The 24,670-nt window shown below is 43.6% G+C and overlaps 4 protein-coding genes across 4 annotated transcripts in view; 3 read left to right on the forward strand and 1 right to left on the reverse strand.

The window, feature by feature from the left end:
• TMLHE (trimethyllysine hydroxylase, epsilon) overlaps positions 1 to 5,907 on the forward strand; it is a gene marked incomplete at its 3' end in the record, with an annotated part of 61,988 nt that extends 56,081 nt beyond the window's left edge. Inside the window, exons 7-8 of the mRNA XM_081041945.1 lie at positions 4,970 to 5,108; positions 5,776 to 5,907. Coding sequence (XP_080898071.1) covers positions 4,970 to 5,108; positions 5,776 to 5,907 — 271 coding nt within the window. The remainder of the gene's footprint in view (positions 1 to 4,969; positions 5,109 to 5,775) is intronic.
• Positions 5,908 to 12,840: 6,933 nt separating this feature from the next.
• Positions 12,841 to 13,182, reverse strand: LOC308494492 (histone H2A-Bbd type 2/3-like; the record flags this gene model as incomplete). Its single annotated transcript, XM_081042261.1, has 1 exon — positions 12,841 to 13,182. The coding sequence occupies one exon, from the start codon at positions 13,180 to 13,182 to the stop codon at positions 12,841 to 12,843; it is 342 nt and encodes a 113-aa protein (XP_080898387.1).
• A 4,139-nt stretch (positions 13,183 to 17,321) lies between these two features.
• Positions 17,322 to 17,663, forward strand: LOC308494493 (histone H2A-Bbd type 2/3-like; the record flags this gene model as incomplete). Its single annotated transcript, XM_081042262.1, has 1 exon — positions 17,322 to 17,663. The coding sequence occupies one exon, from the start codon at positions 17,322 to 17,324 to the stop codon at positions 17,661 to 17,663; it is 342 nt and encodes a 113-aa protein (XP_080898388.1).
• Positions 17,664 to 18,696: 1,033 nt separating this feature from the next.
• Positions 18,697 to 24,458, forward strand: LOC308494305 (40-kDa huntingtin-associated protein-like). The gene has a single exon (XM_081041944.1). The coding sequence runs from the start codon at positions 18,707 to 18,709 to the stop codon at positions 19,967 to 19,969; it is 1,263 nt and encodes a 420-aa protein (XP_080898070.1). The 5' UTR covers positions 18,697 to 18,706; the 3' UTR covers positions 19,970 to 24,458.
• Positions 24,459 to 24,670: the final 212 nt, after the last annotated feature.

Genomic DNA, 24,670 nt, shown 5'->3' on the forward strand with positions numbered 1-24,670 from the left:
GTTTTCTTTTAGTTTCTATTTGCATGGAATGTCTTTTTCTATCCTTTCACTTCAGTCTGTGTATGTCCTTAAAGCTGAAGTGAGTGTCTTGTAGGCAGCATATAGCTAGGCCTCATTTTTTATTCAGCTCCTCTTTGATTGGAGAATTTAGTCCATTATGTAATAACTGGTAGGTAGGGACTTACTATTGACATTATGTTCATTGTTTTCTGGCTGTTTTGTAATTCCTTTGTTCCTTGCTTCTCTTTTTCTCTTCATTTGTGATTTGATGATTTTCTGTAGTGGTGTGCTTAGATTCCTTTCTCTTTATTTTTTTTTATATCTGTTATAGGCTTTTGTTTTGTGGTTACCATGAGGCTTAAATACATTATATTTATAACATTCTATTTGAAGCTAACAACTTAAGCTTGAACGCATACTAAAGCTCTGTATTTTTAATCTCTTCTATATGTGTTTTATGTTTTTGATGTCACAGTTTACATCTTTTTACCTTATGTATTCATTAACAAATTATTGTAGTTATAATTGTTTTTACTATTTTTGTCTTTTAACCTTCATTAACTTTCATATTAGATTTATAAGGGATTACCCACCACCATTACAACATTAGAGTTCTGAATTTAACTATATATTTACCTTTACATGCAAGAGTTATACTTTTATATGTTTTGTTGCTCCTAATTAGTGCCTTTTCTTTTCAGCTTATAGAAATCCCTTTAACATTCACTTTAAGACTGGTCTAGGGGTAATGCACTTTCGCTTTTGCTTGTCTGGAAAACTGTCCTTCAATTCTGAATTCCAACTTTGCCAGGGAGAGTATTCATGGTTGGAAGTTTTTCCTTTCAGCACTTTGGATATATCATGCCACTCCTTTTTGGCCTTCAGTTTGGGCTGAAAAATCTTCTGTTAGTGTTATGGGGTTCGCTTATACGTAACAAGTTGTTTTAGTTTTACTGCTTTCGAAATCTTACCTTTTGACAATGTAATTATAGTGGGTGCTTGAATAATGTCATTCCATTCAACATTGTTTTATTATACCATCACGAGATGCTGTAAGAATGTTACTCTTGTTTATCAATTAGCCTATCATAAAATTGGCTTTGTTATATGTTGTTGCACTGCAGTTCCAGGAACCTATTGATGATGTTAGGTGAGGATTTATGTATATAGTGTCTTGCTGTAAGTCTCTTTGGATTCATCTTTCTGGTACTCTGCAATTTCTGGATCTGTATGTCTGGTTCTTTCTCTCGGTTAGGGGAGTTTTCAGCCATTTTTTCTTTGAATAAGCTTTATGCCCCTTTCTTTCTCTCTTCTCCTTCTGGGACCCCTATAATGTAAGTACTGGTTTGCTTGATAGAGTCCCATAATTCCCTTAAGCTATCTGTATTCTTTTTTCTTTTTGCTCTTCTGATTAGATGAATTTCACTGCCCTGTCTTTGACCTGAATAAAACTTTCTTCTACCTTATTTAGTCTGCTGTTGAATCCCTTAATTGACTTTTTCAGTTTGGTTATTGTATTCTTAGGCTCAAATATTTGTTTGGTACTTTTTTTATATGTTCTATCTCTTTGTTGAAATTCTCAGGTTGTTATGCATTGTTCGCCTGATCTTGGCAAGCACCTTTGGTCTATTACTTTGAACTCTTTATTAGATAAATCATTTATCTCCTTTCCTTAAGGCCTGTTTCTGGAATTTTATCTTGTTCTCTTGTTTAAAACATATTCCTTTGTTTCTTCATTTTCTTTGACTCTCTGTGTTGGTTTCTGCACATTAGATGAAACAGGCAACTCTCCCAGTCTTGACAAAGTGGTCTTTTGAAGGAGATGAACTTTATTGTTCAGCTAAGCCCTAGCTTTTGGTTGTCTCTCAAAGCTTTGTGACTGTCCAAGTCACCTTCTTTGTTTTTAGCGGCTCCCCATAGTTTGAGGGTGTTCTAAGACCTGTCAGTGTCCCAAAGGGGAGTATACCAGTCAGTACCTTGATACAGGCTGATTGGAAGCTATACCCTTAGACATCAGCTTTTAAAGTATGAAAGTAGACGTCTTTCAGGTAAAACTGGAGGTGGATGTTTCTGTCTGCTCCCTCTGCACTGAGCCCTGGAAGGGGCAGTTAAGAAGTGTTTCTTTCTTTGCTACAGTCCTATAGAATTTGTAATTCAAGCTCTGCTGGCTATGAGAGTCAGAAAATCAAAGGCTGTGTCCCCTGGGCAGCAGCCACAAAAAGCTGGGGTGCCAGGCACGTGTACAGGCTTATTCCAGGTAAGACACTGGTGACCTGGAGTGGAGCAGAGGGAGAATGTGGAGATGATGCCTGCTGACCTTCTCCTTATCCTGGGAAGATCACAGTCTGCCTTAGATATGTGCTAAATTAGAATCCTGACCCTCAGGCGGTGGCTTTTATAGTATGCAAATAGGCCTCTTTTAGGGAATGACTGGGATATGGGTGTTTTTGTCTGTTGTCTCTGTGCTCAGCCTGCGATAGCCATGGGGAGTGCTCACAAGCCCATTAAGAACTGGTATTTATTTGCTATAGTTTGGTGGGCCTCATGGATGCAAGTCCCATTGGCTTTCAAAGCTCGGTGTTTTGGGGGCCATCCCTCAAGTGGAAGTCTTCAAACTTGGGGCGCTATATGTTGGGTTGAAACCTTTCACTCCTCAGGGAGAAACTGGGAGTTGACTTCCCTCCTGATTGTATGTCACTGCATCAGGGGTGGGGTTTATGACAAGTTTAGGTGCCGGTATGTCTCAGCTTTTCCTCCTCATTTTGATGTGGCTTTTTTTCTCATTTGCCCAATGTCTAGGAGTCACTCAGCTAGTTTCTGGATTCTTTCAGAGAGAATTGTTCCATGTGTAGCTGTAGATTTGGTGTGTCCATAGGAGGAGGTGAGTTCAGGAGCCTCCTGTGTTGCCATCATGGACTAAAACCTTCAGCACTGTCTGTAATAGCCCCAAACTGGAAACTACTTAAATGCCCATCAACAGTAGAATAGATGAATAAATTGTGGAATTGTCACACAATAAAATTCTATACAGCACTAAGGATAAGTGAACTAATGCTATACAGAACAACAGTGGTGAATCTCGTAAGTATAGTTTTGAATAAAAGAAGTCAGATACAAAAGAGTACTTACTGTAGTATTTCATGTATACAAAGTTTTATAAAGAAGCAAAACTAATCTTTGGCGACAGAAGTCATGATGGTAGTTATTCCTGGTTTTGGGGGACAAGATGGGAAAGAGGACAAGAGAGTGTTCTGGGCTTTGATCTATTATTGACATGGACACTAGTGATATGTTCACATCATGAAAGATTTATCAAAATTTATGATTTGTGTACTATATATATAAATATATATGTGTATACACACACACACACACACACACAGTACTTCTGTAAAAAGTTAATTTGCCTTAGGTTAAAAAAAAGTCCAATATCTTAACAAAGATTTCTCAGTGGCTTTCCATAGAACTTGGAATAAAATCCAAAGTCCTTACGATGACATACAAGGCTATACGTGATCTGACCCATGGCTACCTTCTCCACATCATTTCTTACCATTATTCCTCTTGCTTACTCAGCTCCAGCCACAATGCCAACTTGCTGAACTGCAAACATAATAAAATTTCTTTCTACCCCCAAAACTTTATACTTCCTGTTCCCTCTGCCTGGAACACTCTTCCCTCAGCTTGTCACATTGCTGGTTTCTTATCATACAGGTACAAGCTCAAATGTACTTCTTCAAAAAATTCCAACATTCCATCTGAAATAGACTTTCCAGTCACTTTTTATTACATAACATTATTTTTTATCATAGCATCTATAACTAGTTATGTATTTCTTAATTGTTCATCATCTATCTTTCTCAATAGAGAAAGGACCTAGTAAACTCCCCAAAGACTTGGATCATGTCTGCTATATTCATCACTGTATCTTTAATGCCTGATGCACCACCTAATACATAGCAGGTGTTCATGTACCGTATTTTGCCTTTATGAGATACTCCTGTGTTTAATGCGTACCCACATTTTTGGCCTAAACTTTCAGGGGGAAAAAAATCTTTCTTTAAAATTTTTTAATTAAAATTATTATTTGTTTACATTTAGGTACTTGTGTTTTTATTATAAAGGAATTTTAGCATTTATTTTTTAACATATTATGGTACAAGAAATTTTATGTACGAGTAACAAATTTATGATAGTTACGCATCATAGAAGGCCAAGAACTCTTCGTCATTGCAAGTATGTCGTAAGTTCAACAAAACTGATGCTCGTAATCCAGGGTATTATCTTACATACGGATATCGTTATTGATTTCTAGAGTTACACTTTTAACTCATAAGCATAAATAAAAGAATTAAAAATATTTATATAGATATGGGATTAGTACTACCTACATATAATGCACATCCTTATTTTCCCTCACAAATTTGGGCAAAAAAGTATGCATTATACATGGCAAAATACAGTAAATGTTAGGGTTGAATGAATGAGGAATGAGTGAAGATCCCTGGATAATATGTGCACTTGACTATAGCTGGGATTTCTCCCACAAGGGGAAACACCAGAGAAGTAATAAGTAATCCTGCTAAAATGAAAGCTTTGTTAGTATATCCTCTCTTGTGCATCTCAGCTTGGTGAGAAGAAATCTTGGATCTTTCCCTAATGCTTCTGTGGAATTTGAAAGGGCATGTGCTTTAGATAAAACATTATATCCCAAGATTGGAGAAGCCAGCCAGAACACACTTCTATCCCCTACGCCCATTTTCTCCAAAGAAAAACAAAATATAGTCAATAGGCAGTGGAGTTCCTCTCTACAATCCTATACTTCTGAGAGAACTCTGACTTGTCACCTCATCTTTGGGACAAGTAATGAATATAGGGAAAGCCTTATGTAAAATTGCTCAATAAACAACAGATATCTTTCTTTAACATGTGTATGAAGAGATCTTTCTTTCTCATAATTTCATCGTAGGTACAACAATTATGATCGTTCTGTCATCAATACTGTACCTTATGATGTTGTCCATCGTTGGTATACAGCACATCGGACTCTAACAATAGAGCTGAGGAGACCTGAGAATGAGTTTTGGGTCAAACTAAAGCCTGGCAGGGTGGGTGCCAAACTCTAAGGATGTCAACTAAGCTTGTTATACTGAAGCAGTGACGAATGGGTACTTGTTTAATCTGAGTTGCAATCTTGCAAAGGAAAAAAAGAGTCGTGGGTGTTGGCTCTGGTCTTGCTACATTAAAGGACCTGGAAGCAGGACCCACCCCATATCTAGGCATCACTCAGTGACTATTTGTATGAGGAGGGGATTGAAATAGATAGTCCCTAAGGGTTCTTCCAGCTTTATGATTCCTTTCTCTTTTTTTGCTCTTGATATTTCCTCTGGATGAAGAATATCTTCAGCTTAGCATAAAACATAGTGAATAGTTTTACTTTTTGAGAAAGTATGTAATAAGAATTAAAGAGAAAGAAAAGAAAAAGAAACCAATTATCTGATTAGTTTTGATAAGAGAACAATTACTCAAGAAGCATGAACTTCTCAAGTGTGGGGCCTATTACCTACTGTGACCTTTGTAACTTTCACTTAGCCCACCACAGAGCTATGCACATCATACTTTCCAATCGTTTGGCTAATCTCAAAAGAAAACTACCTCATGGAATGTAACCAGAGAACAACATAAAGCTTTACTTTCATAATCTCTTCTGACTTAGGGTTCCTTTGGTCTGCCCTGGTTCTGATGGTGTTTATTTCTCTTCTTGCCCATTCACAGGTCCTATTTATAGATAACTGGTGTGTCCTACATGGCAGGGAATCCTTCACTGACTATCGTCAACTTTGTGGCTGCTATTTAACAAGGGATGACATATTAAACACAGCTCGTCTCTTGGGGCTTCAGGCTTAAAATTGACAGCTTTGGGATTATGAACATACCTGACACCCTGACTACCAAAATTTCATATCAGCAAAATAAGATCATGTCAAAACCTACTTCAAATTGTCTCCTTACCTCACCACACGAAACAGAAGCCACCCATGTCCCTAATAGAGAAAACTGTCAGAGAAAGGCCTCTGAGTTATCTTGTCAGCCGTTTAGGGTGGTAGCTCTCTTCCCCAAGTTATAACATCAGCTCATTTGATTTTTAGAACTTTTGATGTAATTTTGGTGAGTAAACTTCAGAAATATGATCTCCACATTGGTGGGGAAACAGTAATAATCACTAGGTAAAAGTTTGGCGCAACTAGATCAGTTAGAGAGACGTGTTCTAGAAATAACAAAGTCTTAATAAAGCAATAGTTTGCAAAAATTTTGGTCTCAGGACACCTTAACATCTTAAAAGTTACTGAGAACCCCTAAAGAATGCTTAGGTGTGGGTTGTATCAATTTATATTGATTGTATTAGGTATTAAGGCTGAGAATGTTTAAAATGCAATAATACAAAAGCACACATTCCTCAGCTATCAGAGAGATGCTGTCATCACATGGCATATAGCCTCTGGAAAAGTCCTCTGTGCAATAATGAGATTGAAAAAGGCGAATATCATTGTACTGTGTTATAAAATATAGTTTTTGACACACAGACCAACTAAAAGAGTGTCGAGGACACCTCCAGGTATCTTCAGAGCACACTTTGAGAACCAGTGAGCTGGACGATGCCTTGAGGCCTTTCCATAGGCCTGTGGATTAGTTGAGCTGAAACCCAGTATTTTTCTCTACAGTCTCCTAGAACTACAGATACTGTAGGATTTGCTTGATAGCACAACCTAAGTTATAAGGTAGAAACTGAATACAAACATAGTGTTTTATCTTGTTAGAAGGGATATCTCCATCCAAGTCATCTCTTAAGGAGCTACACTAGGAAATCACAATAGGTCCTGTGGAGTAAACCCATAAGTTTGGTGATTCTGTAAGGGATAACTGCAAAAAGTGTTTAGAGACTTATAAGGTCATATATGATAATACACACAAATATACACACACATGCACACACAAAATGCAAGAGAGGGTGCAGAGGGTTAGTCTGTCAGATTGTTCAGGGAACTCATCACGATAAACAATGTGCCTCCAAAGACCTAGAGATTACTATCCAAACTTGTATTTTGGCTTTTGATGGAATTTAGGATGCAATCTGTTTTCATCCATTTCTGGTGATCTCTTTCTCCCCCTCTCCTCAAAATACTTTACAAGTTAATTGCCAAAATTTGACTCAGTTAACTATAATATCTTGCTTCTCTTATTTTTAATGGCTTCCTTTTATATCTGGAGAGAGAGAGAGAGAGAGAGAGAGGGAGAGAGAGAGGGAGAGAGAGAGAGAGAGAGAGAGAGAGAGAGAGAGAGAGAAACATTGACAGAGAGGTATGAGGCTTATTTTCCCCCAGCTTTCATTGAAAGTGAAGCTGTACGATAACTGCACTGGCCGCTGTAGAATGATGAGAGAGAATCCAGGCTAGGATATGCACAAGAGAGAAAACAAGCATTATTTGTGAGGGGAGGAGACATAAAGGAAAGAAAAGTCAGTGTTCTGACAGGATAGAGCTTAATCTGAGGCTTTCAAGGAGTTCTCAGTTTATGGTTAGTAGTTTATACATTATCTTATTGACCCACCCAGTGTTCCAGGATATGTTCTCACAATGTTTCTGCATTTTATTTGTACTATAATAAATAGGCATCTTTAGGGGTCTTCCACAAAGTGTGTTTTCCTTTTAGGTCAAAGGATTGGAAATTAAGTTTGGGGCTTACAGAGTGTAGTCTTTAGCAATCAGAACAGAAGCAACAGCATTTTAACATGCAATCTTCTACCTCTCCTATTTTATACTCCTAAAATATGACGCCATTAATCTTCATCAGGATATTTACCTTTTTTGAAGTTTTGCCTAAATTAAGCTTGAAAATTACACTATAACTGAGGTCAGCATTGATTCATAACAAGCAAAGGACATATTCATGACCCTGGAGAGATAAGGACACAGATCATTCTTCCCCCTTACAGAAGGACTCCCTTTATCTTTTGTCTCCCCTGGGACCTTTATTCATTGTTTCACTCTCACCTGCCTAAATTTTTATTTTTTATTTTATTTTATTATTTTATTTTATTTTTTTATTAGTTTCAGGTGTACAAGACAAGGTAATACTTAGACGCCCACCATCTACATCCCTCACACTGTGAACCCCCCTCCCCCCACCCACCATCCCTCGGACCTCACACCCAGCCATCACATCACACACATAAAATTATAGTTGGCATTCATTAATGTTTAGCCTCTGGTGCACAACGCCACGATCAGGCATCCAAACCATCCCTGAGGTGGTCTCCCAAATAGGACGCGTGCCCATCGGATACCCAACAAAACCCCTACAACATTATTGAATAAGTTCCCCAAATTAATTTCCAGAAAACCCTGAGGCCATCTTGCGGCCACCAGCCGCCTCCCAATCCCTTCACCTTTCCCCTTATCCCCAACCCCCCCCCCCGCCCCCCGCCCATCTAACAACTCTCGGTTTTTTCTTTGTGTCCTCAAAACTGTCTCTGATTAGTTCATTCACATATTCTTTTCTTTAGATTCCTCATATAAGTGAGATCATATGGTACTTGTCTTTCTCTTTCTGACTTATTTCACTTAACATAATGTTCTCTAGATCCATCCATGTTGTACCTGCCTAAATTTTTAATCAAAACGTTTCTATAATGCACTCCCTTCAGAGGAAAATTTCGGAAACAGAATTATCTGAGTGCTGATCATGATGCACTGAAAGCTTTCTATGTGAGATGTTTCTTTTCTATAGGTCTTTCTGGTGTCCCCGAGAATGTAAGCATGGGCCTTTGTCTACGAAACTCCCAGCAGGGTAACTTTTACCGTTTGATTTGGTGAGATGGGATTCATAGGGCCAGGGGCGCAGTACCTAGCAGTTTCATAATACCCAATATAGTCACTTCACAATGTACGTTTGTTAGAAGAAGAATTAATTAATGACATGAGTCCTTTTCAAACAAACTCACCAGAAATTCCCACATTCTTTGTATGTCCTTCTGTGGTTGGAAGTTAACTGGTACTGATTTTTTTTCACTTTCATCTAGAGTCACCAAGCACCCAAGTTTGCCTGTGACTGAGGGCCTTCGTGGGCTGCAGAATTTAGTTTTAAAACTAGGGAAGTCTCACACAAAGCTGGACTGTTGGTCATCCTACCTTCTTGCTGCTTGCTGTATATTTTTCTTTAGTTTCCATCACTGGTTCCCATTTCTGTACAAGTGCTTTGGGAATCACAACCTGTGCAGTGTATGATGAGTAGGAAATAGATGTATGAACTATGGTGTACTGTGGTGGTTGCCAAAGCAGCATCCCCAGATCAGCAGCATCATTTGAAAATGTGTAAGGAATGACAGTTCTCAGTACCCATCCCAGACTTCCTAAACCAGAAATTCTGGGGGTGGAACCCAGCAGTTTCTGTTTAAGCAAGCCCTCCGGGGGATTCTGATGCCTGCCAAAATGTGACACCCAGTGAAAAGAAGACCCCTGTTGCTGAATTGTAGGCCCAGTTGTGATATTGACTCACCAAATGACTTGAGGCATGTACCTCCCCTATTTTGAACTACAGTTTGGTTTTCAGTTTTCTCTTCTTCAGTTGGAAATAGAGGCCTTGGACGAGGCAGCATGTAAAGACTCTGCCACTCTGTAATTTTGCTTGACCTCTCATAGCTTATGGGTACAATAAGGAAAATACCTGCCTCACAGGATTTTGTAACAAATTTGTGATTATTAAATAAGAAGTTTGCAGCATATAATGATAACCAATAATAATAGCTAACTCTTACATAGGCTACACCCTTGCATGGCTGGAGTGGAGCACATGATATTTAGTAAGATATTAGAAGAAAAAGTAAATTGAAATAAATATCCAGCCCTTAAATCCTACAGCTATGAGATAATAAGGTGTGAAGTGTGCAAAGAATTCACTCACACAATGTTAGAGCAAATAGAAAGTCTAGATAATGCTTCCCAATATTGAAATAAAAAGAATAATTGTTTAGCAACTATGATAACTATCTACGAGAGATGGGGGGCAGGAGAGAGAGAGAGAGAGAGAGAGAGAGAGAGAGAGAGACAGAGAGAGAGAGACCGAGAGAGAGAGAGAAGAGCAATATACAAGAAAAACAATGTACAACAGAATGCAAAGAACCATATAGCAGATCAAAGAAATAAACTATGAAGGGCAAAGCACAGACAAGACATGCTTAAAAACTGAAATAAGAACATGGAGGAAGGACTTTAGATGATTACAATACTGTTGAGCCAGCATTAAGATAATTTACATGACTTAAGTAAAGAACCTAATAAGTAGAATAGAAAAATATCCACAGATACAGTATGAGAGAGTTCCAGGAAAGATGATACAGGACAATCAATACTGAGACATATTCTACTTGTTATGGCACTTTAAGAAAGAATTCTCCAGGAATCTAGGCACAGAAAAAAACAATCACTTACAAGGAAACAAGTTGGTTCCATTTAAATGTAAAAGTAAAATATAAACTCTACAGAATGTTTCTGGCTCTGGGTAAAGATGGAGCAAGAATGGTCTACTAAATGCAGTTATAAAACATGGACACGGTCATGGAACAGCTATTTGAGGACTGGAAAGCAAACAGAAGCAGGCAGATTGGGGAAGAAGACTGCAATCTGAAGTACCACTAAAACAGCGATGAATTCACCACTTTTTTTCCATCCATATCCCCAGTTTAGCATAGCCTGAAAGTTGGAAGTGGGCAATGCTATGGACACAGCTCTAGTTCTGACTTGAGAGGGATGGGTACTGAGAACTGTCATTCCTTACACGGTAAGTCAGAGCGTGAAGGAAATCCCCAGTTTTTCTTTCTTTTTTCTGTCCTCTTATGTTCTGGTCCACAGGCAGTCCTGTGGCAGCAGCGGTGGTGACAGAGAAAGCAGTGATAGTGGCAGCTGCAGAGGCCTTGAGGTACCTAACACTCTGAAGGAAGGTAACCTTCCTCTCTGACTATAGGCGCTGTGATCCCAAGAGGATGGAGACACACACACATGACTTCTTTCCCCTCTTGGTCTTCTCACTGTATGACACCAGAAGAAGGCAAAGGCACAGGAAGTGTGTGGCAGACAAAGGTTAACTAAAGTCACAACTTTCCACCTAGAAGATTGAAAACGGGAAGCTCAGGGAAGCAAGAAGTACTGGGGAGATTGCAGAAAGGGAGGAGCTTGGGAACATAAAGCCAGGAAGCTGTGTATGAACTTTGGGGCTCAGCACCAAGCTGTGCATTCATGGATGTCTTCCTATACAACATAGCAAAGACTTTGAGACTGAACTAGACCTTGCCAGCTCCCAAATTGCTGATCATGCTTAACCAAACGCAATAGCACTGCAAAGTCTTTCAAAATCGGACTGACTGTAAGCCACAAACCATAGAGAGCTGATCAGAACATGTGGCCTGAACCCAAATAAATGGGCGAAAAATGAACAGAGCCTCGGAGACCTGTTGGAATATAACAAAAGAGCCAACATTTGTCTCATTGGTATACCACAGGAGAGGAGAAGGAATGGGCTGAAAAAGCATCCAAAGAAATGATGGCTGAATTTTTTCCAAGATTGGCAAAAGACATAAACCTACAGATTTAAGAACTGAGTGAAACCCAAAAAGAATAAGCTTGAAGAAATCCATTGAAACATATGCCACAGTGAAACTCCTGAAAACTAAAGACCTAGAGAAAAATCTTGAAAGCAGCAAGAGAGAAACACCTTTGTATGGGAAAAGCAAGGAGAATGGCAGTGTTTCCTCATGAGAAACCAAGGGGGTCAAAAGGGAGTAGCGTGACACTTCTCAAGTGGTGAAAGAAAAAGAACCAGAATCCTCTACAAAGTGAAATTAAAGAAAGCAGGGGAAATCAAGACATTCTAAGACGAAAGAAAAGTAGGATAATTTGCTGCCCCCAGACCAACCCTTTTCACACTGAAATATGTTTTCTGTATGAGAATCCACTAGGCATGCAGAAAACTTTGCTTGAGAGTGATGTACTGACCAATTCTGTCTAATACAGAAATTTATCCTGCTGCCAGGTATTGGAAGGATATGTCTCAGAGTTCCCCATTAGCTTTTAGTACAAGTCTGGCCTGGTTGCTGCCTGCAACCCCTTTACTGAAATTGCTCTTGTCAGGGTCCCGAGCAACACTCATTGCCCAATTCAGTGTGTACGTTTTAATGCCTATTGTTCTGGAACTCAGCAGCTTTTCCCGGGTTTGCCACTCCTTGCTCTGTTCTGTCTTCTTTCTGACCCCTTGCTCCCTTCTCCTTCTGGTGCAATTCTCTCGCAGCCCTCTATTTCTGTGCAGACACTTCTCCAGTCTCTGACCAAGAATTTTTTCTTTGTTTGCCTGCCCCTTAAAAGAAGTTGTCCTTGGTTCCCTTCTGTCTTCTCTCTATGTGCTCTCCCTGCATGATCACACTACATCCACGACCTCAAGAACTATCCTGATGACTCTCAAATTTGTACCCCCCACCCCGCCAGCCTCTCCCACCCAGGTCCAACCCCTGCACTGTCACCATGAGAGACTGCTCCTCTCTCATCCCTGACTGCAGCCCCCAGCCCCCAAGCAGACACCCCCCGCCACCCCCATCCATCCAACGAGTTGTCCCATGAGCACCTCCCACACAAAGTGACTGAAGAATGCACATGGGTTCCTTTAAACAATTTATTGATTTTTTTCAATGACTCTGCCCAAGGCATAAGACAGGCCCAGGCTGCCCGGGATGTGGGCAGGCCTGGTGGTGCCTTGGGGCTGAGACCTGGGGACCCAGGTCGGCATGGTGGGCAGCTATTGCTGAGGAGGAGCCACCTGGGAGATGGTCGTGCTCCAGAAGAGAGTGCTGAAGAGCGCGTTGTTGTGGACTGCCATATCTATCATCTCCGGAGTAATACGCCTCTGACCGCTGCTCTGGGCCTCATTGCCCGCCAGCTCAAGGATCTTGGCGGTGAGGTACTCGATGACCGCCGCTAGGTAGACAGGTGCCGTCGAGCCCAGGCGCTGGGCGTAGTGGCCTTCTCTCAGGACACGTTCCAGATGGTTCACTGAGAAGGATAGATCAGCTCTGCTGGTGCGGGAGCGGTTCTGCCTCTGGCGACGAGACGACCCTCCACGGCTCCTTCGCCCTGGCATTCTCGGCGTTGGGTGCGCTGTCTCCGACCGGCCTAGTTCTGCGGTGCAGTTCGGTGCGGTTCGGTACAGTTCAGCGAGATGCGGTAGGTGAAGTAGGGTGAGAAGCGGTGAGGTGAAGCAGGACGAGGTAAGGTGCAGTGCGCCAGCCAGTCCCAATCTCTGAAATGGCTGTTACTCAGGTCCCTACTGTGTATCCTAGCAACCACGGAACGGCCGCTCATTGGCTGAGACGCACTCTGCCTGGAACGTTCGTTGGGAGAGACCACTGCTTTCCCATTGGCCCCCGTGGGCCTGGGCCTACAAAAAAATGGCGCCTGCAGCAGCCTGCTCACCCTGCTCACTGGAACCGCTCTTTGAGGGAACTGAACTTTACCCTGGATGGGGACGTTGAAGTGAAGGATAAACGGCTTGGGACTACAAGAGTGAGGTCATGGCTGGAGATACAGATTTGAGAGTCATCAGGATAGTTCCTCCAGTCCTGACCTCGCTCTTGTACTCCCAAGCCATTTATCCTTCACTTGTATCTGGATATCCCACAGGCATCTCAAATCTGAGCTACTCCAAACTGAACCAGTCTTCCCACCCAAAACTGGACCTTCTCCTTTAGCTCTTCTCTTCAGTAATGCCGCCAAAGTGTTTAGTTGTCTCCCCTTGCATTCAGGGTCATGAAATATCTTTTTCCATTGCTTTACTTTCAGTTGTGTGTGACTTTCGATCTGAAGTGAGTCTCTTGTAGGCCACATGTATAGGTCTGGCTTTCTTATCCATTCAGCCACCCTATGTCTTTTGATTGGAGCATTTAATCAATTTATATTGAAAGTAATTTTTGAGAGGTATGTAGTTATTGCCATTTTATTCATATTTTTTTATCTTTTACCTTGTAAAGAAGTCCCTCTAAGATTCTTTGTAATACTGGTTTGGTGGTGATGAACTCCTATAGCTTTTTCTTGTCTGGGAAGCTCTTTATCTGTCCTTTGATTCTAAATGATAGCTTTGCTGGGTAGAGTAATCTTTATTGTAGGTCCTTGCTTTTCATCACTTTGAATATTTCCTGCCAATCCCTTCTGGCCTGCATAGTTTCTGTTGAGAAATCAGCTCATAGTCTTATGGAAGCTCCCTTGTAAGTAACTAGTTGTCTTTCTCTTGCTGCTTTCAGGGTTCTCTCTTTGTCTTTAACCTTTGGCATTTTAATTATAATGTGTCTTGGTGTGGGTCTCTTTGGATGAACTCTTGGAGTTCATCTTGCTTTGAACTCTCTGTGCTTCCGGGGCTTGTTTGTGTATTTCCTTCACTAGGTTAGGAAAGTTTTCCATCATTATTTCTTCGAATAGGTTCTCAATTCCTTGCTCTCTCTCTGCTCCTTCTGGTACCCCTATGATTCAAATATTTGTACGCTTGATGTTTTCCCAGAGGCCCCTTAAACTGTCCTCACATTTTTGGATTATTTTTTCTTTTTGCTGTTTTGATTGGGAGTTTTCTGCTACCTTATCTTCTAAATTGCTCATCAATCCTCTGCTTTATCTAATCTGTTGATTCCCTCTAGTGTACTCTTCATTTCAGTTATTGTAGTCTTCATTTCTGACGGGTTGTTTTTTATGTTTTCTTTCCCCATTTTTATGTTTTATATCTCTTTGTTGAAATTCTCCTAGAGATCACTGAGCATCCTTATAACCAGTGTTTGGAATTCTGCACCTGGTAGATTGCTTGTCTTCATTTTGCTTATTTCTTTTTCTGGAGCTTTGTTCTGTTTTTGTGTGTGTGTGTGTGTTTTTCCATTTGGGACATGTTTCTTTGTCTCTCCATTTTTAGCTGCCTCCTATGTTTGTTTCTATGTATTGGGTAGAGCTGCTATGCCTCCCATTTTTAGGAGAAGTGGCTTTATGTAGTAGGTGTCCTGTGGGGCCCAGTTGCACAGGCTTCCTGGTCACTGGAACAGGGTGTTCCAAGTATATCTCTTGTGTGGGTTGTGTGTCCTCTTATTGTAGTTGAGCCTTGGTTGCTGTTTCCATGTCAGTGAGTGGGATTGACCCTCGGGCTCATTGGTTGTTAGGGCTGGCTGTGACTACAGTGGAGGAGCTGTAGTGCAGGGGATGACCCTATAGAGCAGGATTCACTTTAGCAGGGTTCTGGTACCTGTACAGTCTCCTCTTTGAGTGTGTCATCCTTGGAGATGACCAGGTGATGCTCTGGCTCAGTCCAAAGTTGGGAGGCAGGCATGCCAGCCCTGGGGCTTCCTGGCAGGGGACCCACTGTTGGCCAAAATCAGCTACAGTCTGTGCCCTGCCTGGGGCCACCTGGCATGAGCCACAAAGCAATCCACAGATGGCCACTGCCTGTGCTGTACTTGGAGGTGCCTTGAGAGGCCAAGCCACGAACCAAAGCTGGCTGTCACTAGTGCTGAGCTTAGGGCTGCTCAGCCCGAGGTATAGGACATGCCAATGCCAGATGCTGCTTGTTTGGGTTTTCTGAACCTTTGTGAGATTTTATGAAAGTGTACAACATGAGCTAAGGCAGGTAGTTTGTATGGAAAAGCCACTGGAAGCTGATTGGATGTGCCCAAAAGTTGGGTGGTGGGGTGAATGACCAGTAGTAGCCATGTTGATGGAGGCTCAGATATGGCAGCCACCTGCATCTGCATGCTGGGAAGGGAGAGGGCTCAACAAAAATAACAATGGCTTCTGCCAGCTCCTCTGTCTGGGAGAAACCTGCCCCTCCCGTCCTTGCGCTGAAGCTAGACAACTCAGTTTCTCCCAGTGTGTTCCTGGCACCTTTCGAGCTGCTGCCCCAACTCTGGAGCTCAGAGTGAGTGAGTCCGTCAGTAAGTAACTCCATTTGTGGATCCTTTAAGAGGATCGCCTGGGGCTGCAGCCGCCTTCTTGTCACTCAGCTACAATCTCCGGGGGTTTTCACAGTCAGAAGTTAAGGGGACTTCTCTTCCCGGCACTGAAACCCTAAGCTGCGGAGCTTGGTGGAATGCTATGACCCCTCCCTCCTCCAGAAGGACCTCTGCAGCCAAGAAACCCTCCCATTGTTTTTAAGGAGGGCACAACTCACAGTGGCCCACGCAGGGATCAAATTGGTAACCTTGGTGCTACCAGCACCATCCTCTAACCAACTACACTAACCAGCCGCCTCCCATCCCTCCCATTTTTAATGGTCACACTTGGGTGTGGGATTAGCCCATTCCACGTCTAGGTGGCTTCCTCTGTATGTCCTTAGTTGTAGGGCTTTGCTTCAGCTAGGTTTCAGGTGATACTCAATGATGCTTTTTCTGTACTTTAGTTATAATTTTGATGTGGTTGTGAGAGGACGTAAGCATAGCATTTATCTACTCTGCCATCTTGACCAGGAATTCAGTTGTATTTCTATACACAAGCAACTGAACAATCCAAATATGAGGTTAAATTAATTCCTTTTATAGTATCATCAAAAAACAATAAAATACTGAGGGATAAATTTAATAAAAATTTGCAAGACTTGTACTCTGAAAACTGTAAAACATTGTGGAAGGAAATTGAAGAGGACCTAAAGAAATGTAAAGACATCCCATTAGTGGATTGAACATTTAATATTGTTAAATGACCACAGTCCCAAAGGCAATATACAGAATCAATGCCATGCCTATTACAATACAACCTGGCCTCTTTGTAAGAAGCTGATCCTAAAATTCACATGGAAATGCAAGGGATGAAAATAGCCGAAACAATCTTGAAAAAAAACAAAGTTGGAGGACTCTCACTTCCCAACTTCAAAACTCCGTCCAGTGTATAAAGTTCAGTTCCCTCAAAGAGCGGTTCCAGTGAGCAGGGTGAGCGGGCTGCTGCAGCGCCCGTTTTTTTGTAGGCCCAGGCCCACGGGGGCCAATGGGAAAGCAGTGGTCTCTCCCAATGAACGTGCCAGGCAGAATGCACCTCAGCCAATGAGCGGCCGTTCTGTGTTGCTAGGATACACAGTACGAACCCGAGTAACGGCCATTTTAGAGATTGGGACTGGCTGGCGCACTGCACCTTACCTCGTCCCGCTTCACCTCACCGCTTCTCGCCTTACTTCACCTACCGCATCTCGCTGAACTGTACCGAACCGCACCGAACTGCACCGCAGAACTAGGCCGGTCGGAGACAGCGCACCCAACGCCGAGAATGCCGGGGCCAAGGAGCCGTGGAGGGTCGTCTCGTCGCCAGAGGCAGAACCGCTCCCGCACCAGCAGAGCTGATCTATCCTTCTCAGTGAACCATCTGGAACGTGTCCTGAGAGAAGGCCACTACGCCCAGCGCCTGGGCTCGACGGCACCTGTCTACCTAGCGGCGGTCATCGAGTACCTCACCGCCAAGATCCTTGAGCTGGCGGGCAATGAGGCCCAGAGCAGCGGTCAGAGGCGTATTACTCCGGAGATGATAGATATGGCAGTCCACAACAACGCGCTCTTCAGCACTCTCTTCTGGAGCACGACCATCTCCCAGGTGGCTCCTCCTCAGCAATAGCTGCCCACCATGCCGACCTGGGTCCCCAGGTCTCAGCCCCAAGGCACCACCAGGCCTGCCCACATCCCGGGCAGCCTGGGCCTGTCTTATGCCTTGGGCAGAGTCATTGAAAAAAATCAATAAATTGTTTAAAGGAACCCATGTGCATTCTTCAGTCACTTTGTGTGGGAGGTGCTCATGGGACAACTCGTTGGATGGATGGGGGTGGCGGGGGGTGTCTGCTTGGGGGCTGGGGGCTGCAGTCAGGGATGAGAGAGGAGCAGTCTCTCATGGTGACAGTGCAGGGGGTGGACCTGGGTGGGAGAGGCTGGCGGGGTGGGGGGTGAGGCTGACTTATAGAAGGCTGCGCCATTGCCCTTGAGCAAGTCAGAGCCTGGCAAAGTCCCCAGAAGGATAAAGTTCCTTGCGTTGGAGCGCAAGACCATGACTGCGGCGTCGTGATAGGTGAACTTGCAATGGTGACCGGGGCGCTGCAGGATCGAGGGGTGGACAGAGCAGTTGGCATGGACTCCCATGGGGCAGCAGCTTTGACAGGAAGATTGAGGAATGATGAGGGGACAATCAAGAAAGATGCAAAGTTAACTTTTTTTTTCGTATTTAGTTACAAGCCTGAAATACTGGGGAAGATGTGAGCCTGTAAAATTAAGGACTCTTCAGTTCTTAAATGACAATAGGCAAACCTCTATGGATAACCTTTTTATTATATATCTGATAACTATATGTTATAGCACGTTCTATTGGCCAGGTTTTATCCTCATTCATAATTTTGGCAATTTTTATAAAATAAAAAGCCTTTCCTTTAAAGAAAAAAGAAAGACGAAAAGTCGGAATAAAGATCACGCGCGATCACAAGTTTCATTTTGGTCATGTTCCATTAGAGACGTTAGGAGATGCCCATAGCAACCTTGGTTAACAAGCAGTCACCACCTAACAACAGCTGGCGCAAGGCCAGGTCCAGTCCCAGAATCCGCGATTTGTATATGCAGCCTGCACTAAGCAAGGCCCTGCCCCAGGAACCCGGTATTTTGCAAATCACCAGGGCAATGTGGTGGCGTTGGGCTCCCGAGTGGGCGCGGTGGCGCGGCCAGACCCGAGACGGATGCCGGGCAAGTCCCAGCCTGCTGCCAGCGGCTGCACGTCCGCCCAGCAGAAGCGCTCGGGCTGCGAACATGGCGGCGTCCGCGGGCGGACTGGGAGGCGGTGCGGGCCCGGGCCCCGAGGCCGGGGACTTCCTGGCCAGGTACCGCCAGGTGTCGAACAAACTGAAGAAGCGGTTCCTGCGGAAACCGAACGTGGCGGAGGCCGGCGAGCAGTTCGGACAGCTCGGCCGCGAGCTGCGCGTTCAGGAGTGCCTGCCATACGCGGCCTGGTGCCAGCTGGCGGTGGCGCGCTGCCAGCAGGCGCTCTTCCACGGGCCCGGGGAGGCGCTGGCGCTCACCGAGGCCGCCCGCCTCTTCCTGCGGCAAGAGCGCGACGCGCGCCAGCGCCTCGTCTGCCCCGCCGCCTACGGCGAGCCGCTGCAGGCCGCTGCTAGCGCTTTGGGCGCCGCTGTGCGTCTGCACCTCCAGCTGGGCCAGCCAGCGGCCGCCGCCGCCCTCTGCCTGGAGCTGGCCGCCGCCCTGCGCGACCTGGGGCAGCCGGCCGCCGCCGCCGGCCACTTCCAGCGCGCCGCCCAGCTGCAGCTGCCTCTGCTGCCCCTGGCTGCACTGCAGGCGCTCGGCGACGCCGCCTCCTGCCAGCTGCTGGCGCGCGACTACACCGGTGCCTTGGCCGTCTTCACGCGCATGCAGCGCCTGGCGCAGGAGCACGGCAGCCACCCGGTGCAGCCGCTGCCGCCGCCGGTCCCGCTGCAGCCACAGCCGCAGCCGCCGGGACCCCAGCACGGACCCGGCGCGGGCCCCGCCCTGCCCGCTGCGCCGCTCCCTCCGAACGCCGGCCCTGCGACCGCGCCCTCTCCCGCCGCCCTGGGCGCCTTCTCGGACGTGCTGGTCCGCTGCGAGGTGTCCCGCGTGCTGCTGCTGCTGCTTTTGCAGCCACCGCCCGCCAAGCTCCTCCCGGAGCATGCCCACACCCTGGAGAAGTACTCCTGGGAGGCTTTCGACAGCCACGGGCAGGAGAGCAGCGGCCAGCTTCCCGAGGAGCTCTTCCTGCTGCTCCAGTCCTTGGTCATGGCTACCCACGAAAAGGACACGGAAGCTGTCAAGTCGCTGCAGGTGGAGATGTGGCCACTGTTGAGTGCCGAGCAGAACCACCTTCTTCACCTCGTTCTGCAAGAAACTATCTCCCCCTCAGGAGAGGGAATCTGAAGAGTCCCATTAGCCGAGTGACTACTTCTTGCCTGTTAGCAAACCTCCCGCATCCGCCGTTGCGTTTGGACAGAAATAAAGGATGTGGATCCCACCTTTGTTTGCTTCCTCCTCTTGCCACCACAGGGATTTAAGTGACTGAAAGCTACCTGTCTCCCAAAGACTTCTTTCCACAATAGTAGGAGAAAAGAACAATACGCTAGGCTCAGAGTGGGGGACTTAACTCTCTTCCCCAAAACTGCACCATAAATATGACAATTCTTTTAGCTCTTTCCTCCTCCACCCAACTCGCCCTGCCCCGCCCCCATTTTGTTTCATGGTATGGATCTTAAGTTGCACAGCTCTGTCTAAATACTTAAGCTATGTGGTGTTTTTATCGTGACTAATTTCTGGGTGTATTCTATATGTGATCATCCGATTTCTCTTCTGTTTTATCCGCCCCCTATGTGTTTGTGGGAATTACTTGATTCTGTACGTCACTGTTGTCGCTACAGCCCTAAGTCCATGATAAAGCCATTCCAGTACTGCACACTTGTGGTTTAGATTTACTTCATCTCTAAAATGGGAATTATTTATCTACATGTCAGGAGGCAGAAAGAACAAACGGATGTTCTCTTTCAGTTCCAAGGTGTATGCATTCATTTGAAATTGACAGTGTGCCTAGTATGCGGCCTGCGGACCACGCCAGAAAGTGAGTGTACCAGATCATTTGCAATGTGGTCCTTACTCAGGGAGCTGCCATGCAAATGTGTGGTCGGGTTGGGGGGTGTCAACCCGACCGTACAAGGTCGGGTTGGGGGGTGTCAACGCAGATGTGTCAGGTGTGCATTGGAATTCACATTTCTGGTTCTATCCTGGGAGGGACCTGTAATATCTGTGACCTCTTATTTGTAGTAGGGATCTTCCTGCAACGCTTACTTAACTGGAATAGACTTTTTGGTCCAAATGTTACACGCAAACTGACTTAGCTGTATTTTTTTTATTCTGTCTTATTTTCTTTACAATTTCAAGAGTGATAACAAGAACTCTTCAGAGTATAATCTCATCCTCAGTCATTTAGCTTTGGGAGAATGCACTTTAGGCTGAAGTATGCCTTACTGATGTTTTGAGGTGAGATTTAAGGATACAGTTTGGGGGTAGATTTTTGTTTTGCATTTTGGGGGGCATGGGGGACAGTTGTCACTATGAGTTAAGTGCCTCAAAATGGGTGGGACATTTGGGTATGCTTTTCTACTTCTATTTCAACAATGTGGAAGCAATAGGTAAGGAACTACAGGGTAGTAGTTTGAGACAGATTGAGCCACCGTTCCTGCATTCTCACTTGGCTGCCAGGAAGGGTCCTTTGGAGTCCTAAAAGCCTAACTAGTGCCGTTTATTGCAAAACCGGTAAGGGTGCGTGCTCCGTGGGCTTCTGCTTGTTCTGGTACCCTCTTAACAAGGTGCAGGCCTGGCTGGCTGCCTGCCTCACTGTCTTATGACAGGAATGTTTAGGAGTTCTGTAATGTGAATGGTGATACTATTTGGATTTGGGCTTAAGAAAAATGCTCCTGACTGAAAGAAAGAAAAAAGGGAGGGAAGGAGGGAGAGAGGAAGAGAGGAAGGAAAGGAAGAAAATTTATAGATTGATCCTCCAATGGTTGGGTACGTGACCCTTCTCCTTTGGATATGGGTATTTATTATTGGGTCAGTCTTGGTAAATCATTAAAAAGAATACCTCAAGGTGGAAAAATTTCATTGTTGTAGATCAAGATTTGTAGTCATCAGTAAATTGTTTAAGAGATGTCTTTTAGCTGAGATTTGCATCATAGGTTCCAATTTGCTTTTGTTTCTTTACATTTATATTAATTTCATGTGGTATATTAATTCAAAGAAGAAATAAATCAATTGATAATAAAAAAAGAAGAAAAAAGAAAAATGCTCCTTAAGCCTCTGGTCTAAATGCCTTGCATTCAGGAGGTGGGGGCAGGGATTGCCAGGGAGCCAGATATTGGGTATACAAGCAGTATTAATTAGAATTCTCCAGAGAAACAAAGCAAACCGAGTTGAGAGAGAGAGAGAGATTTTTAAGGAAATGGGTCACATGATTGGAAGCTTGGAAATTCCAACATGTGCAGGGTAGGCTAGCAGGCTAGACACCCAGAAAAGAGGTGCAGATGGAGTCCAGAGGCATCTGCAGGCCAAATTCCCTCTTCTTCTAAGGTGGTCAGTCTTTTTCTATTAACATTTTTTTTTAATGGTCTCAGCCCAGCCATTTATTTGCTTTAGTTTCTTTACACATAAAATGAAATATACCATCTATTAATAAACGGACAATTAAGATCAGAAATATCAACAAAATAGAATATTATTCATCCATAAAAAGGAATGAAGTAGTGACACATGCCACAACATGGATGAGCCATGAAAACACTATGCCAAGTGAAAGGAGCCAGACACAAAAGATAATGTATTATATGAGTCCATTTATGTAAAATATACAGAATAGCTAAATCTGTAAGGACAGTAAGTAGATTAATACATTAGCTAATGGGTATGGGGTTTCTTTCTGCGGTGATATGTTCAGTTGATTTTGGTGATGGCTGTATTTACAACTCTGTGATTCTATTAACATTTTTAATTGATTTGATGAGGCATTTGGAAGGTAATCTGCTTTACTCAAAATCCACTAATTTAAATGTTAATCTTAACTTAAAAAAATTCTCACAGAAACATCTAGAATAATGTTTGACCAAATTTTATTGGTCAACCTTGCATGTTGTGGCCTAGCCAAGGTGCCACATAAAAGTAACCATCACAAATACACCCTATATCAACTTGGCACCCAGACACATCTCCTTAAAACATACTTAAACTCCTAAAAAAGACAATTACAAGGTCCCACTTCGACCTAACACGATACAAATATCCTGTATACAACTGAAAATGCAATAATCATTTCCCCAGTAGAGGATGCAAAGGTAATGTTTACTCTCTTCCTTGATATCCAGAAACTTAAATACTGTGATGTAAAGCTGACAATACTTAAATACTATACTATAAAGTCAATACATTGTATGTTATGTGATAGGAGGCTAAGAGAGGGAAGAAAACAAGATATTTTATACGTACAAACACACATTCACAAACATAGTGATAAAAAATGAAGAAATATTCATGACAATTACATTCTATATTTCTGTAACTGGTCACATGACCATATCTGGTATTCATAATTACTTTCTTTCACTGTCTGTTCTGTATTCCATTTGAGCTCACCATGTACCTCAACTGGTTGTGGTTCTTTAGTTGGTGGGGTGACCCAAACTGCATTCTTCATGGGTACGGGACATTTGTCATCCTGCCTGAACTGGGTTCCTGTGGTTCTCCACTGGCTTTAACCACAAGGCATGATAAGTAATACTAAGAGATACCGTAAGGGATTGTCTATACTCCAGACATATTAGTCCTTATCTTCATTACCTACTGTGGAGTAGCAGTCCAACTTCCCCTTGGTAGTCAGGATCAACCACCCCAACGAATACCTTAACTCCCTTCTTTGCCTGCTGATTCACAGGCACAAGGAGCCCAAAGTAGCCAAGAGGCAGTCCTAACTTCCAGTTCAATGGAATCATTTCTGTGTTTCCTGGCAGAAGCATTCATCCCCCTGGAACTGATTTTTTTGGCCAGCAGAGCATAAGATCACAGGGACAGGAAGCAAAAATTTTGCTAACAGATCACTAAAGGCAAGTGATGCTACTTACCTTTAGTGAGTGGTCCATTTCCATTTGCACCCCTTGATTTCTGGGCCTGTGAATCCTGCCTTTTGGAGAAACATCCTTCTAGAGAACCTTGTGCCAGCCCTGCACGGTATTGCCTCCTAGATGGCCCTGTAACTAAGTCTTCAGTCTTCAGAAGGCCGTTCCACTGTTCTAACAAGCCAGTTGTTTCTGGATGTTGGGGGACGTGTCAAGACCAGTGAATTCCAGGAGCATGGGCCCACTGCCTCACTGCATTTGCTGTGAAGTGAGTTCCTTCATGAGAAGCAGAGTTGTGTGGAATACCATGACGGTGGGTAGGGAATTCTGTAATTCCATTGATGATAGTTTGGGCAGAAGCATTGTGTGCAGGGAAGGAAAATGCATATCCAGAGTAAGTATCTATTCCAGTGAGAATAAAACACTGCCCCTTCCCTGATAGAAGTGGTCCGATGTAATCAACCTGTCACCAGGTAGCTGGCTGATGTGGTGATGCCAGAGAATCTGGCTGAGGGGAGAGGATAAAGAAGCCATATCAGTAGTGTACAGTAATATGAAGTGAAAACTGCTACAATTTTATTCCAGCTAAAATATTACTGTAGATATCAAAAGGAGAGTACACTAAAACACAAGCAGACAGAGAGTGGAACCAAAGGTAGTTAACTCACTCTAGTTTAAGACAATTGATCTGGAGAAATCCCAGTATTTCCCCCCCCAAAAAAAGCAAAGAGAAAAAAACCAACTAATATGAACCTTACATTAAAAAAAATAATGAAAATGAGAAAGGAAGAACAGCTAGTTAACTCAAAAAAGGAGCATATCTTTAATAATAATCTACAAAATACAGAATACATTTTCTGAGATTGTTTTGGAAAAGAGGCCTATTTGCAACAGAATAGGACAGCATAAGGAGAGAACAAAGTTAGGTGAAAAGGAGATGCATGCTTATTGTTGGTATATTCTCCAC

This window comes from Rhinolophus hipposideros (assembly GCF_964194185.1).
Source record: "Rhinolophus hipposideros genome assembly, chromosome: X".
NCBI classification, from domain to species: Eukaryota; Metazoa; Chordata; class Mammalia; order Chiroptera; family Rhinolophidae; genus Rhinolophus; species Rhinolophus hipposideros.